Source organism: Cloeon dipterum, chromosome 3, assembly GCF_949628265.1.
Source record: "Cloeon dipterum chromosome 3, ieCloDipt1.1, whole genome shotgun sequence".
NCBI classification, from domain to species: Eukaryota; Metazoa; Arthropoda; class Insecta; order Ephemeroptera; family Baetidae; genus Cloeon; species Cloeon dipterum.
This window is the reverse complement of record NC_088788.1, coordinates 34,460,170-34,475,929: the sequence shown is the minus strand read 5'-3', so window position 1 is coordinate 34,475,929 and position 15,760 is coordinate 34,460,170. Positions and strand designations below refer to the sequence as shown.

The 15,760-nt window shown below is 38.9% G+C and overlaps 1 protein-coding gene and 1 long non-coding RNA gene across 2 annotated transcripts in view; one reads left to right on the top strand and one right to left on the bottom strand.

Moving 5' to 3' along the window:
- Positions 1-73: 73 nt before the first annotated feature.
- The window catches only part of LOC135941174 (serine/threonine-protein phosphatase alpha-2 isoform-like), a 27,151-nt gene continuing 11,464 nt past the window's right edge, over positions 74-15,760 (top strand). The window contains exons 1-2 of the mRNA XM_065486498.1: positions 74-296; positions 4,906-5,117. Of these exons, the coding sequence (XP_065342570.1) occupies positions 207-296; positions 4,906-5,117 (302 nt within the window). The 5' untranslated portion in view covers positions 74-206. The remainder of the gene's footprint in view (positions 297-4,905; positions 5,118-15,760) is intronic.
- The window catches only part of LOC135939585 (uncharacterized), a 1,662-nt gene continuing 1,166 nt past the window's right edge, over positions 15,265-15,760 (bottom strand). Inside the window, exon 2 of the long non-coding RNA XR_010574761.1 lies at positions 15,265-15,424. This is a non-coding gene — a long non-coding RNA (uncharacterized LOC135939585). The remainder of the gene's footprint in view (positions 15,425-15,760) is intronic.

The window sequence follows — 15,760 nt, the reverse complement described above, 5'->3', positions numbered from 1 at the left end:
GGGACTAGAGCGAGAGGGAGTGTCGTGCAGGCGGCGGGGCGGCCAAGCGAATCCACCCGCCCGCCCGCCACCACTACCACTACGTCGTCGCTTTCGGCCTCCCGTCCTCACTCACTCGGCCTGCTCCCTCCACCGGCGAAACACGCCGCGGACCAGCTGCAGCAAAATCAGGAGTTGTAGCCGACTGTAATTCATCGCCGAGAGTAATGAAGAGCAAATTGGAGGTCGACAAGGTTATAGATCAACTTCTCAACGCTAAGAAGAAGTATGAGAAAAATCCGTCGTCGACTAAAGAGGTACGAATATGTTTTAATCTGTGCTTTTTTCTGGATGCATATTTAAAAAGTAAAATAAAATTGCTGTTATGTAGAGGGCTTTATATCAACGCTATAATTTGGCTTGAATTAATTTTCACTGACATTCTAAATATATCGCTTGATTTATTTTCTCACGTAATTTCAGCCAAATAACACGACACAGCCTCACTTTTTTGTCGCAAAGCAGAAAATAATCTACCGTTGTACGATTTCGTTGCTCAATCGCCACTATAAGGACATTACTGTACTATTATTACTAATTTTGCAAGTTGCAAATAATGCAGCTTACATAATATAGCTGTCATTCACAGAAATCCGCGTGAGCAATCGAGTTATGTATGCAACACGCCGAACATTATTGCCGAGCAAAAAGCATAATTCTTATAACTGCAGGGGCTCTCACAATCAGACTCTGTTTAACGAGTTTAACGAAAAGGAAAGAAAATAAAAATTCTCCCCTTATTTTCAGAACTTAAATTGCGGTATTATCTGAAAGTCTCCGAAATTATAAGAGCGTTTGCCTTAGGGGTCCGGCGATTTTGAGGATTTTTGGTGCAATTTTCAGCCTTTTGGAAGTGCCGTGGGAAAACCTCCGAATTTCACATTTTTGCTGGTTTTCGGACACCGTTGAACTCGGCAAACAACTTTTCTGGCGCCCTCGAAGGTCAATGTCATAGATCGGTTTCCAGTACAATTTTAGAACCAATACAACCTAAAACCACCCTATAGTGAGTCTCTGACAGTTGAATTATCTTTTAAATTTGTTTGCTAACCGAAAACACGTTAAATAGTTAAATAAGATAATCCTCACCTGAATGTATTACCATGCTAAGAGACAGATAAAATGAATTGAATTGAATAATAAAATAAAATAATAATACATTTATGTCATTCAATTCGTTGTTTTGCACTTCGACCATAAGAGATAGTAAGTAAACATCTTATTTCTGCTTTGGGAGACTTTTGAAAATATTTTGACCTTTTAATTCCATCCATCGTTAAATCCTGAAAAAAACTGTCTGCCAAACCATTCTGTATGTGGGATTTCCAATATTTATCAAACTGTCAGCGATCTGAATACCAATAGACTCTCGTCTGCATTTTAGCTTCTTGAAAATAACTAGCATTCTCATGGATTCATGCAAAATCATGACGTCATCAAAGGAACTCAATCATTACTTCAATTCGTACGCGTATTTTCCTCTTACGAACGCACTCGCTCCGAAATGATGCGTGACTCCCGTGATTACGCGAATGGAACACACTCAGAGTTTGTGAAGGTCCCTCTGGAAAACAGCCTGGCTGCGCTGCGAAGAAATTTGTGCTGAAAAAGCCTCGGCTCTCATCTGGCCGAAAGAATGATGTAGTTTTTTCACCAAACCTTCGGGGAGGAAGACAGCAATTTATTAATGCCGTCGCCTTGCGCACTTGTAGCAAGCGAACAGGCCGCTGACACCGCAAGGACGGATTTTCTTGCAAGGCGCCCGCCTTCTTTATTCGCCAGTTTTATTACACTTTGCAATTAGATCGCGTACGTTTGTAACGGCATTTCGACCAAATGTCCTAAAATTTAAATGGCTCTCTTGCGGTTTATTGCTCCGACCTAACGACTTTTTTTTAACGAGATGAGCCTCGCTTTGAGGCAGAGTCTTTGTTATAAGGAGGCTACTTGCTACTTTGCTAGTCTCTTTCATATTGTTTTGCAGCAAAAAGGAAATTTCCAACTATGTTTTGTTGCAAGTTGTACATGCTTTCCAGCGACAAAGAGCAAATGGATAATACATTTTTAATTAGTGCGCAGTTTAATTTTTCATTACAAGTTACAAGGAAACTGCTTCGATGCAAAGTTTTAGTCTGTGGTGAGTTTGTTTTACTCCAGCGCTATATTCACCAAGGGAAATGAGTTTAATTTTACGACGTTATAGTGAGTTATGAGAAGCTGTGCGAGATAGAGCAGCCAATTAGTTTTATTTTTTTACATTTTTAACCTCTGCTCAGCACATCCCGTGGGCTATGAGCTCATCGGGGGTCCCAATAACACCACCGAGCGGATAACAAAAGGCTGGCAGAGTAGCTTGGGCCCAATCTTTTCGCCTCCCGTACTGAGGTCTTTGATTTAAACGCCAGAAAGCCACGGGAAAGGTGCAAAAACCAGCTATTACCCGTTGATTCACTGAAATTTACCACCTTTTTGCGATCTCTGACATCTCAGAAATACTCAAATATCTCCCATTGCTTTGAAATTGGTAAGAATGTCTTAAAATTCGATCAAACGGGCTGTCAATTAGAGTTAAATTACTAAAAATTTTCAAAGCGGTTTGTCGCTTTAACATGCAGTTTTTCGCCTGATCTAGATAATTTGTTGAGCTCAGAGAAGCCGAAAAAGAGAATTTAGTGATTGCGTCGAACGAGAGCAGAAAAGGTATTCGCGGAACGCAGCTGCAAACAGCCTTTCTCACTCCTAGTCATCAGCGAGAGGACAAGGGTCGGGGGTAATATCTGATAAATCAGACACGGTTTGACAGAGAAAATCTATAGAAGTTCCACTCCGTCGTCCTTGGGGCCGGCTTCCTGCTGGCCAGACGAGAAAGAAATTTTCATTTCCAATGACCTACTCCGAACGAGCCTTCTCTATCCTTGCTCCTCTTTATTCTCTCGCGCGCGCCTTATCAGTCGTTGTGAAGTGCAGTGTTTTCATTCTTTCTCTCCACTCGCTGCCCGATCGACTGACTTGACTGACTGTTTGCCCCTCGAGATCAGATCGAGCCCCCTTCTCGGCAGTGCGAACGCGAACCGAGTCAAGAGCCAGTTTTCCTGCCTTCCTCTCTTCCCGCGAAACTCGCGTGTTAATGCGCAGCCCACCGCTTTTCGGACACACGACCGTTTAAATCCAACTAATTAAAAGACATGCAATCACGCTGGGTTTCACGCTGCGCAAAACTCTAATTGGATTTTGCCCTTGCCTATAGCTGCCCTGCCAGCATTATTTGCGCCCCAACTCGTGCTTTAATGCATGCTAATGCGAGCGCGATGAGCGTTATGCTGCGATGTGCATCATGATTAGTTGCAATAATTCATGTGTGTTGTCCTTGTGCTGCGCACCATGTGTTTTCAGTCCCACGTATACCACACCTCATGCTGTAATTGTTTTTGTTTAATATTATGTTCAAGCTGTGCGACCTTCAGAGAGGTCGTTAATTTGCCCTTGGTACCAGGGAACTTGAAAGTTTTAAATTAGCTTCACCTGATTGCCAGTTTCTGCTAGAACTGGTTGCACAAAAACTTTTCCTGTTAACTTTGCGTGGTGAAACTCTTCTAATTTATTTTAATATGATTTTTTAAGCTTTGCCATTTTAAATCCACATCAATTATTTTTAAATTAAATATGAATTGAGGAAAATTAATTAACACATAGAACCAGGTTTCGCAAAAACCCGCATTTTTGTCGATAACTGCATTGCAAAAAAAACTGGCTATTTGCGGGCTTTTTCTGCAATATTGCGCATTTTTCCGAAAAGCATACATTTTTATTGAAGATCAAAAATTCCCACGATGGATGACTACAAATTTGGATACGTACAAAATCAGTATAAAAACCACTGGTTTCTCCAAAAGGCCGGAAATGTTAAAACTCATCGTAATTTTCCACAATTTCTTACTCTTTTTGACGCGAAATGTAACTTTTTCGGGGTTCAAATCGGGAAAATGCGGAAATTCCAAAACTGGTGGTTTTTCCAGCTTTTTTGTGCGAAAAAAAATTAATCTTTGCGCATTGCAAAATTGGTGAACCCCGCATAAAACGGACTCATTGTTCAGTATTATTTGTATTGATTGATTGTTTTTCCACTCGCATTGGTTTATAACATATAGAAGGCGGTCCCAATAAATAAATAATTTTATAATTAATTTTCTTCTAGTTGCTTAAATCAAAATTTAAGTGCCCATTGAACCAGAAAAAGTAGTTTTTAGCAGTTTTATTGGTATATAACACTTCAGGATTTCACACCCATTTCAGACGTTTTCGCTTTATGACAGTTTTCAGCTATAAATTTAATATGATAATATTTTCTTCTATAAAAGTGGAATTAGAAGTATGAAAAATGTATCTACAAGTAGAGATCCTTTAATATGTGATCACACAGAAGCCCGAATTTATTTGGCCCGGACCAACTTGACGGGAAGTTGATCAAACGAGATCGAAAATTGCCAGATCAGGTATTTTTCTCAATCTGTTTGATCGATTTCATCCAGGAAAAAGTAGATAGAAATCGGGCAAATTGCTTTCAGGGCCATTTCTTCGGGGAAATTCCGTTAGAGTGCGTTCGGGCCATTTACGGCGACCCTATCACAAATTATGAGGAACCATATTACTTTAATAGATCAAAAGTTGGCTCTCTTCAAACCAAGAAAGATAATAAAATTGACGACTTTCGCTTGTTGTAAGCCAGCATGTGGGATAAGCCGTTAAAGGCCAGCAACTTTCTCCCGGAACAGAGAGCAAAGTTTTGAACAACCAACCAACAGAGTGCGATTAGGGCAAAGTTAGTGCCGCCCGAGTTTGACCCAATTTGTGTCTCGGTGTCCGCAGCTGTCGGCGCGTCTGAGCGAGAGCACCATCCGGCAGCTGATCGCCGCGTGTCGCGAGGTGACCATGGAACAGCCGGTGCTTCTGGAGCTCGAGGCCCCCGTCCACATCGTCGGCGACATCCACGGGCAGTACATCGACCTGCTGCGCCATTTCGACAAGCTCGGCTACCCTCCCAACTCCAACTACCTCTTCCTCGGCGACTACGTCGACAGGTATGAATGAATTCCAATTGTTTTTTCCCACCAGAGATGCTCGCATGCTGCCAACGAACTGAAATAATGGAAATAATAGCGCGACCTTCGCCATTTCATTGGAACAATTCACGAAAGCGACTGCCGTGAGATTATTTTGCCCCTGACTGAATAGCTTCATTTATCAGCGATGCCATTCAACAATGTTTATTTCCTTTTATGGCGTGCATGTAGGCAAGCAAGGTTCCACGCTCTGTATTCCAGCAATAAACAATAATGTTTTTTGAATTTAGATTTATGTCGGAAAAATAAGAGGCAAAACCAAACATCACAGAGAGTGATTGTCAGAATTTTCGAAAATTGTGCCCTAATAAGGTTGCAATTTAAGGATTTCGTTTCTAGTTAAATTATAAATTGTGTTTAATTGCACGGGTGGGAATTTCGGACGTTTTAAGACGAGTTCAAAAGCCAATTTTGATGGATCTAGACAGACCTCTTTACTCATTCTTCAAAACAAATTCTCGGTCATTAAATTAATATTTTCAAGGATGAAAATTGTAAATTGTACTCAAGGCGTACTCTCCCCAGCCAGTCCATTTTTCTCGCAGGGTTTCTGCTACTTAAAATAGTTAAAACAATTCTTCTTTCCGAATGTATCAATAAAATCCGGCTACATAAACCTAGTTTTGATTAAAAACCCGTGAAACAAAAACTTGAAATATATTTAGCTAATCAACAAAACGATTTCACTTTAAATTGAAATTTTACTTTCCAACGACATTGCAATTTGAAGACAATTTTTGACAATAAAAAATTGAGTAGGAATGGTTTTTAATATTTTTCAAATTGGCGAATGCGACCACAAATCAACATGTGCCAAGAAAACATAATCAATAAGCACTTGTGAATTTTGGAGGACATCTTTTGATTATGCACATTTTAGAACAAAACTAGCAACCCTTATTGTATAGCAAACAATTAAAATACTTTCCAAATATTTCCCTGTATCGACAAGGCATAGAAAATTCGATCATCTTATAGTTCAAGTCGTATGTTTTTTACTGAGCCATAGATACAAATAAATCTGTACAGCAATCAAATTGTGTAAAAGCAAACCGCAATCGTCGTCAAGGGGTCACTTCAATTTACTAAACTCTGCTAACAATGTAATATGCAATCAGCTTAAGAAATGTGGCGTGTCACAGTTCTTTTAAGCGCAGGCATACACGATATTGCGCATCCGAAAGCACTCCAATATAGCACAAGCATAAGTTAAGATACGTTTATTGCACGACTTTTCGTGGAATTATTCCGACGGGCAATGAGACTCTTTTAGCCGCCGAAAAATACAAGATCAATTATTGAGCTGAATAACCAACACACGTAGTGACGCATCAGAGGTTAGTTGAACGCTCGCGTGAATATTCAAATCAGTGACAGAGGGAAGAAATGACGTCACTAAATTCGTGTCGAGCCACAGCAGGACGAGTGAGTGGTTGCGTGCTGCAGACGCTTTGGCTTCTCTAAACACCGCAAATCAAAAGCGTGCTTGCTTGCCTTTCCATATAATGCCGACCGATTTTCCCATCCAGCAGTGACGTCATCAATAACAATTCATTTGCATGTCTGCCGGCCGTTTTCGCACATCTTTTTGTACGCGAATTTTGACAGTGCAGCCAGCACCCACGGCCATCTAAATAAACGGAGTGAATTGAATCCTTTCCGTACTCGTCGCCTATTGTTGCTCCGGCGCCGCGTATATTTACAATGCGAGAGTTCAGAGGCCAAGTACGGGCGCGGTGTGTATAGCGAGTCTTGAATCTTAAATGAAGTTTATATTTAAAGTTCCAACAGGATACAAAACTTCTTTATGTAAAATTTTGCAAAGTTTAACACGCAGTATAAGTTTGAAATACAAAGGAAAGTGACACACATACACGTGTTTATAAAAATTGTACAAATTTATTAAAGTTAATGTCGGTAAACTCTAAAAAATTTAGTAATAAAGAGCTTTTTTCCATGCTTTTAAATTTATTCACGAAATGATTGGCATTTTCAGTTCAAGTTTTAGATTAAATGTACACTTATAACAATTTTTACTTTTGGCGCACTTTCTCATCTACCGGAATTTTTCGATTTTTTAAGTATAGTCGAAAGGTTATGCATAACATGAGGAAAATTCTCCCGTGTAAAAGCAATCGGAGCTAGTGATTCTTTTTTATTTTGTGCTTTGGGGATAATATTTGAGGTGTATAGTGTTTCCCGCTGGTAACCTTATTACAAAGTGCGTTTTCATGCGATGCACCAAATAATACACAAACACACACGCGAAAGTCATCTGGGAAATCAGTCTGAAATTTCCATCCTTCCTATTTAGATTAATTATTCAGATCGCGGAACAACCAACGCTCTGTGGCCTCATTTCGCCGTGTGACGCTCTATTTAGCCTGTAGTGCAAATGGTAGTGTACTCTCCTGAAAAGCTATTATTTGCGGTTTTCATACGACCTGCTTGATAGGAAATCTTACCACCGTGATTGTGGTCATCTATAGAAGGTTGAACCGTTTTAACGTTTTATAGCTTTGCAGATAAGGAATAAAAGATCCTTTTTACCTTTTCTCTGATAATTGGGAAAAAGCCAAATACTTCCCAGGTTGCCATTTAAATTTACGAGAAAATCGGCTCCAAAATAAAGTAATGCATCATGATAATCTAGCATTGTCTCCTTCTCTGAAATTACGATTTATTTTACAATTTAGGGAATTTTCCTCATAATTCATTGTTTCCTCACTCCACAAATTAACTTCTTGCTGTAGTCCACATTGCAAAATGTTCTCAATTTTTTTATTTTTGGCACCAATTTTATCTACTTTTACTATATAAATTTGTGTCTGAAATCGATTTTTCAAAGCCACGACGCCACCACTTTTTATTTTATCACCCTTTTAAGTCGTTTGAACCATTTTCACGTCAATAAAATCAAAGTGTTTTCGCTCTTGCAACCTTGCCCACGCGTAGCAAAATATTTGCGAGTGAGAGAGCTCCGACTGATGGATTGGGTGTGTGCGCGTGCTGTATGTAAACTCAAGGCAGGCCCTCAAATGCTAATGTGGCTGAGCAAACAAGCTCCTTTTTATTGCTGCATGCCCAATGATTTGTGAAATCGATGAAGCAAATCCCTATCTCAGCCAGACTTTTGGCTGAACGCGCAGATAGAATGTGAGAATTGAATGGGTGTTGTGTGTGAACAGACCACGCAGTTCTGGGTTCTGGCCATTGAGCAAATGCTCATGGCCTGTCTGAGTTTTCGAGAAGCCGCGCGTACTTCTGGAATTAAGCAGTTACACACAATAAAAAGTTGTTATTATTCTTGAGCTCGAGCCAAAAAGCTGAGAAAAAAGGTTTACGACCGGTTTGTTTTATGACAAATTGAATCGCTCTGCTCTGCAAAAGGTCGCCGCAAGACCGCAACGTCTTTAATGTTTCGAATATCTCGCACCCTTCATATTTCAAGCACTTATTCATATCTACTTTTGTCTCAAGTCCGAAGAAAGAAAGAGATCCGTTTGTTGACCTCTTTTCTCTGGGTATTGATCTCTGCATAGCACTATTCTCGAAACAAAAATTTAAATTCCCAATGAAGACGCGCGAATTGAGCGAGGGAGTCGGTCAAACAGCGGGTTGCGCGGGTTTGTTGGGCCTGCAGCAGGCTGCGGGGTGCATGAAAATTTCGATCGGCCGCGGGGAGCGCTGGTAACCACCCTCTCACACCCACAATCACATTCTCCCTCCCAAAAGCCACCCCGCACCTTGGCTGCTGCTGCGGCTGCTATTTCCAGAGCCTAAATGTACGAAAATAAAAATCTATCTCGCGCGTCACTAGCCAAAATAAATTGCGCAAAAACGCCCGCCGATTGTTAATGTTTCGTGCGCATCAGTTCGCTGTATGCAACATGCAATTAAAAGCTTTTGGCGTGTGATGTGACGTGTGCCAGCGTTTGCTTTGAACGCGTGCAAGTCTGGAGGGCAATTATACGGTTATTTTTGACTCTCTGCTTTGTAAGCCCTTGTTAGCGATGAAAATGAAAATTGATGATATCACGAACATGTTGTTTCTTAAAGATTCGCTCAAATTAATTTTGCAAACTCTTTAAGGGCAGGGTTGTCATGATTGATGGTGCAACAATTAATACATTTGAACTTAAAGAGAGGTTTCCTGAGACTTTAAATGCAACAAATATTTTCAGATTAAACATGGCGAGGATTTTGATGAAATTTCTTACCGAAAATAAGCACTTTGTCACTGAGAACCCCCGACTTTTCCACGGGTTTTCGGGTTTTACTGGCACTTGAATTTAGAGATTTCTCCAAATCAGTTCGAAATGATCGTAGAACAAAATATTTGACACCATTGAACTCGACTCGTCAAGAGTAATAACTTTCCTGTTCCCCTCAAAATGGTAAAGGACACTAAAATTGAATTTACGAAATGGAAGTGAATATATTTAAATTTTTAATATTGAAATTACCATCTTGTAGGGCCAAATATATTAGGCTAGATAAGTCGAAATCTAGAATGGTGTTTTGCATAAATCTTTTACTAAAAAGAAAAAAATTAAATTTCTGCGTATTCGTGGGTTTTCAAAAAATGTTTACACACCCAAATATCAGCTTCTATAATGGTCAGATATTAAAAAAACCTCACACCAAGAGATTAGTCTCAACCTATCCTAGATAGCCAAAGTATTCTAAGGGTTCCACCCCTTCAACCCCTTTATTTCTTCCTAAAAACATAAAATATTACATTTTTGTTGTTGTTTGCACCTCACTACTCAACGGACCACCCTATAAGAACTTATTAAGCTCATAACGGGACGTGAAAATAAGTCCAGTGAGGTATTCAGTTTTTTTAAATGTGAACTCTTATGGAATATCTGATATTAAAGTTGTCACACTGTTTTAATGACTATGCCAGCCTCCAAGAGAAAAAACACGTTTTTCTCCCAATCTTAATATCTTCCAACCATCAAATTTACAAAAACCGCCTACTATTTTACTCATCTTCACGTCCCATGATGCACTGAAGAGATTTCAGGGTGATAAACACTAAATTCCGTTGCGCAGTGAAGCACAAAAATATAAAATGTTGAATATAATTAAAACCAGGCTTCATCCTCGTTGTCAATTAAAGAGAAATTCGTCTTCTTTATTTCTCGACCAGTTTCGACGTCATCAAGTACGTCCTAATCATGAGTTACAATTACAATCAAATACAAACAATGCAATAATGTCACATCTAAAATCATATAAATTCCATACAATTCTTAAAAAACACCCACCTATTCATGAGGCACTTGAGGTCGAGAAATAAAGAAGACGAATTTCTCTTTAATTGACAACGAGGATGAAGCCTGGTTTTAATTATATTCAACATGATAACAACCTCGAGTGGTCGCACTTTTCAAATATTAAACATATAAAACCTTGCAAACTTTCCGTTTTTTAAACTTAAAATATTTTTATTTCGGCACCTTGTTTGAACCTGAATAAGACAATAATAATAAAAGAGATAATTTTTTAATAAATTTTGTTTTGCGACTTATTTTTGCGACATTTTTAACTGCAAATGAAATCTTTAATTCAATACTCACACCCTGCAATCAATCGCTTAATCCGAAAGGGATGACACCAATAAAATATAAAATTATAGCTCATGAAGTGCAGCAAAGGAAGGGTAAACAATACCGCTTGTCAGCAGCTTCCTGCGAGCCATTTATCAAAGGGGTGTCCGGCGTGAAATGTGAATAAAGCGCGTCGGCCGCATTGAGATGTTTTTGTGCCGGACCTGCCTCATTTCCAGTCCCAAGGGTCGTGCCCAAAGCGAGTGTCGCATTAGAGTCCGCCACTCCCCGAGCGGACGGGTCGCATGTGTGCCATTTAAAGGGCCATTGTGGCGCGTCTCTCTCACTCGCCAGCAGGGCCAATTCGGCGACCCTCGCTCGTCGTCCGCCTAAACGGCCACACACACACATGTCGGCCCATGCACTTTGCGCTAGGGGCTGTGAAAAATAGAAAACATCTGCTTCTCCTCACGACTTTTCCCAAAGATGATGATGTCATAATGTATGACTGAAAGAAGAATTCTAGTCGTGTAAATTGATACACAGTTAAAATTCGGACAGAAATGAGTCAATACAATATATGGAAAAAAATTTTGTCGTCAATCATTCCAAGCATATTTAAGCTATTTTTGAATTTCATCTATTTCAATTATTTTCCTGTGTGCGTATATTTCTAATTTTCGTCTAAAACATTGTTTGTTTAAACGCTCGAATAAATTATTCCATGACGATGGAATCGTCGAATGATCATGTCATTTGAACCATATTTGAATCATATTTAAGGTCCTCTAACATTGCAAAAACCAATCTGAATCAGTCTGTGGAATACCCAAAATTATCACTTTGTATTTGGCGTCATTCACAATGTCATTTTTCAATCAAAATTTGAAATGTAAAAGCATTTTTAATGCCAAATAAATTAACTTCAAAATTTACCGTGACGGTAATATGTTTCGTTTTTGAGATATTTCTGTGCAATAATTTCAATTATTTTTATGAAATCCGCACGTCAAAAGTATTAAAAAACCCGCCTTGGACTGATTTTCGCTTAGAGTAGAGGAATATAATTAAAAATTTAAATTGAATTAAACGCAAAAGATGTTCTCAATTACTGTTGATCACATCCCCAATTTAGGAGCTCTCACCTCGCACCTCCCGAGAGCCAACGAAATTGATATTAAAGTCTACGCTCGGCAACGACCCGCTCGTTAACTTTTCTGTGTGCTTTCACGGGTGCGGAGGGAGCAAGCGAGAACGCGAGCGTGGTTTAATTAAATATTTTTACGGCGCACAACATTCGTGTACGTGTGTGCATGCGACTGAGGGATTTTAGCCTCAGCCGCGTGTGATGCGTTAATGTGTGCAAAAGCGAACGCCATTACGGAATTTGGGTCAGTGCTGGAAATGGCCCCTGCGATTGTAATTAACGCAGGAAATTTGCATGCTTTGTTAATTCTCAGCATCCGCGCACGACCTATTTCTGGGACGCGTTTTGCCTTCCTGCGGAGATGTGAAGGCTCGTGGTGAATGAACGCTCGAAAGAGGCCAAGAATAGCGCACTATTAACGCTGTAATTTATGGTGAAATATGGAAATAACTGCGGCACATCAAAAGATAGCAAGAACGATTGAAGCAATAATACATAGGCACACCATATTCTTATTTGAATTTTAAATATTAATCTGCAATGCGGGAGAAATTTCTCAATTAAATGGGTTTAATCCAACAAAATGAAATAACTTTTAGACTTGGGAACTTACCAAATGACAATATTGCTCAAGCTCTGGAGATAAATAATAGCGACATATGTATATCTTTGAGAATCATACTATTTAAAAGTTAGCATCTAAACCAATTAAAACATATTTTGGGCATATCAGGGCGTTACCTGAGTGCCCTAACTGCTTTCAAAGGTTCAAATTGCATATATTCTGAAGAGACCTCGACTTGGCCGTTCCAACGGTGTGCAGATCTTGCAAATAAAACCGTCACGCATAGTTAAAGTGGCCATGAATGGGAATTTAATGTTATCGATCTAAAAATCAGTCAAACATGTATTTTTTTTCAAAATTCACCTGAACGCAAAAATACCCTATGTTAACATTTGACCCTCCGTATCTCAAAAACTAAAAGTGTTACCGTCCTAAAAATTTTTAGGCATGTTAAATACACTCAAGGACAACATTTTAGCCTCGGTAAGAATTAAAAACTCAAAAATTATTCAAATCTTAAAAATTATAAAAATTTTAGGTTAAAATCTAAAAGTTGCAGACTGTTTAAATGAGCTTCTTTCAGCACAAAGTTTGATTTTAATGCTTCATTAGAACTCTGGATATTCTCAATTTTGTATGCTCTGAGAGGCTCATTTTCCCAGATTCAACCCTAATTTCCCGGAAAAACGGCTTCACATTTTCCCGTCAAACTTGGGTGTTTGAAACCTCCAGAGCACATTCATAACTTAGTAAAATCAAAATGGTGATCTAAAAAACATTAAAAAATATCAGACCACGTCAAATCTCCTGTGATAACATCCAGCCGAAAAATCAATCTTATTTTTAATCTAAAAATAAACTAAATTCATAAAAAAGACTTGGGAACTATGACTTTATATATTTCACTCTACAACTCATAATATGAAATGCTTCCCCATCTCCATAAAAACAATTTAAATAATACAATTGGAAACATTTGGTGATAGCACACAAAAACTCCCATATTCCACTAGTTTTGTTGTCCCGTTGGGCATAAAAGTTTCCACTCATGAAATATGTTGATGCACACATGACACACGTGAGGTCTTCATTATTGCGTTTCACGTGACTCTTTCCCATCACGCAGGCAGCGACATTTCAATAAGAGCAAATGCACGGAAACTCTTCGCAGAAAACTCCTCAACCCGAGGATGGCCCTCGCAGCTCACAGCGCGAAATGCGTGCATTCGTCTTGTGTGAGTTGGCCTGGAAAACGCCATTTCCCCGGGCGGGGGCCAATTTCGCAAGCGTCCCTTCGGAAAAGACACCCATCAATTCAGTTTGCTGCGGCAGTGTGTGCACGCCCGACGCGCATTTTATGCGCAGCCCGACTTGTCTAACGGGCCGTTTTTTGCTCAAAACAATTTGAATAATAAAGCACGCGCCAGCAGCATTACTCAAAATAGTCACAACACACACACCCTATCATGGCAGCGAGCGGCTGGGGAAACATTCCGTGTGCTTCATGGTGGGCACATTATTTCAGCGCTCATTATTACAATGTTGTTGTTGTTGCCGGCGTATTATGGCAACCGCCCTGCCATTCCATGCCACGCAGCGCACAGCAGCCGTTTTATTTAATTCCTATGTAAATAATAACACACAGCCGAGTTATCTTTTTGGGTGTGTGTGTGTGAAGCGGACGTTGGAATAATGTGAGAGGGCTATTACATAAATGCGGCATTCGCTCTGCTTTTCACTTAAAAGTTGGTTAAGTACATTTTTTGATCAATTCTGCGGTTGGTTGATTACATAATCAAGTCAAGAAAACGGGAAGCATTGGTAGGCAAATTGCTCGTCGCAACTGACGAGCGTGTTGCATATGTATGTTTTTGCAGGAAACCGTGTGCGGAAGCAATAAAATTTCTGCTGCTTAAAAATAGAGCAACGAAAGTGCTATAAAAAGCCTACACCAGAAAGTTTAAAAACAATATATCACAAGATAACTACTTCCGAAAGTTCTGCTTCTAAAAAATGTATTTAGCCTGTGTTTATTTTTTTATTTTCGTACAAAGAAAAGTTTCCGCTCGCGCAAGTAGTCCACTAAATAAACACTATGCAAAAGTAAAAAATCTCTGAGAGGTTTGATTTGGGCTCTTGAACTTGTTAATGACAAAAAACTGCTCCTTTGGTAAACACAATTCTTTTCTCATTTTGATTTCAAAACATATTCAATTTGTGTGAAATTTAAAAAAAAACGGTTATTGATTTATATTTTTTATTCTTTTCGTGGCTATAAAAACGAGGCCTGGCCAAAATCTAAATTCAAGGGAATTTTCTGAATAAAAAATATGACACAATTATAGACTCACCTCGTAAAATAACCCGCATAAAAAAATATCACCTGAGAATGTTCTAAGAATATACCGATTTCGCCCAGGATTAATCTAAAAAATTAATTATATATGAACTTATGATACGGTTTTTCGTGATACTGGATTAATCTGTAGATTAATTTAAGAGAATATCCTTAGAATGTTCCAGGATTATTCTGCCGGGGTTTGTTTCAAAAAGCTCTAAAGAATGATCCTAGAACATTCTCAGAATATACTTATGGATTAATCTTTGGATTGATCTGGGATTCATATTTAGCGTATCAAATCTTTACATAGGATTATTCTTTTTTGATCATCCTGGAACATTCTTTGGTTAATCTAATATTATTTTAAGGTCAATATTAAGTGTGACAAATATTATCCCTAAGTTATTTTTAAAATTACTTCAGATTGTTCCTAGAATATTTCAAAATATGTTATAACTGCGATTTAATTGGGAATTACTTAAATAATTACAAACTTATTTAGTTAAATTTTTAAAATTTATTGGTTTTTCATCATATCAGGTACAAAATTTTCTCTCATTCGATGCCAGCACCGCCAATCTTGAAGCCCAAACTGCAGAACTTAAACGATTGTATCTTTTCCCGTCGTGCAAAACATCTGCGGACGGCTTGAAGCTAAAAAAAGGGAGCGACTCGTAGAAAAAAAAATAAAAGCTTTTTTCAATCAGCTTTGCTTGGAAAATGGAAGGTAGAAGTATGTAAAGTTCATGCAAAATATTTTTCCATTTTCCATGCGAAGCCAATTGAATCAGAATGTGTAATACAAATTCTCGTAAGCGTACAAAAAAAGCGACCGCGATTTACATGGAAAAATTATATTTTTCATCACCGATTTACAGTTTCCGCCACCCAAACTTATTTATAGGGTTCTAATTAAGAACATTTGGGACTGGAGAGGATCCCATATCAAAATATTGGTGGCGAAAACCGTACAAGTAGCGGCGAAAAGTG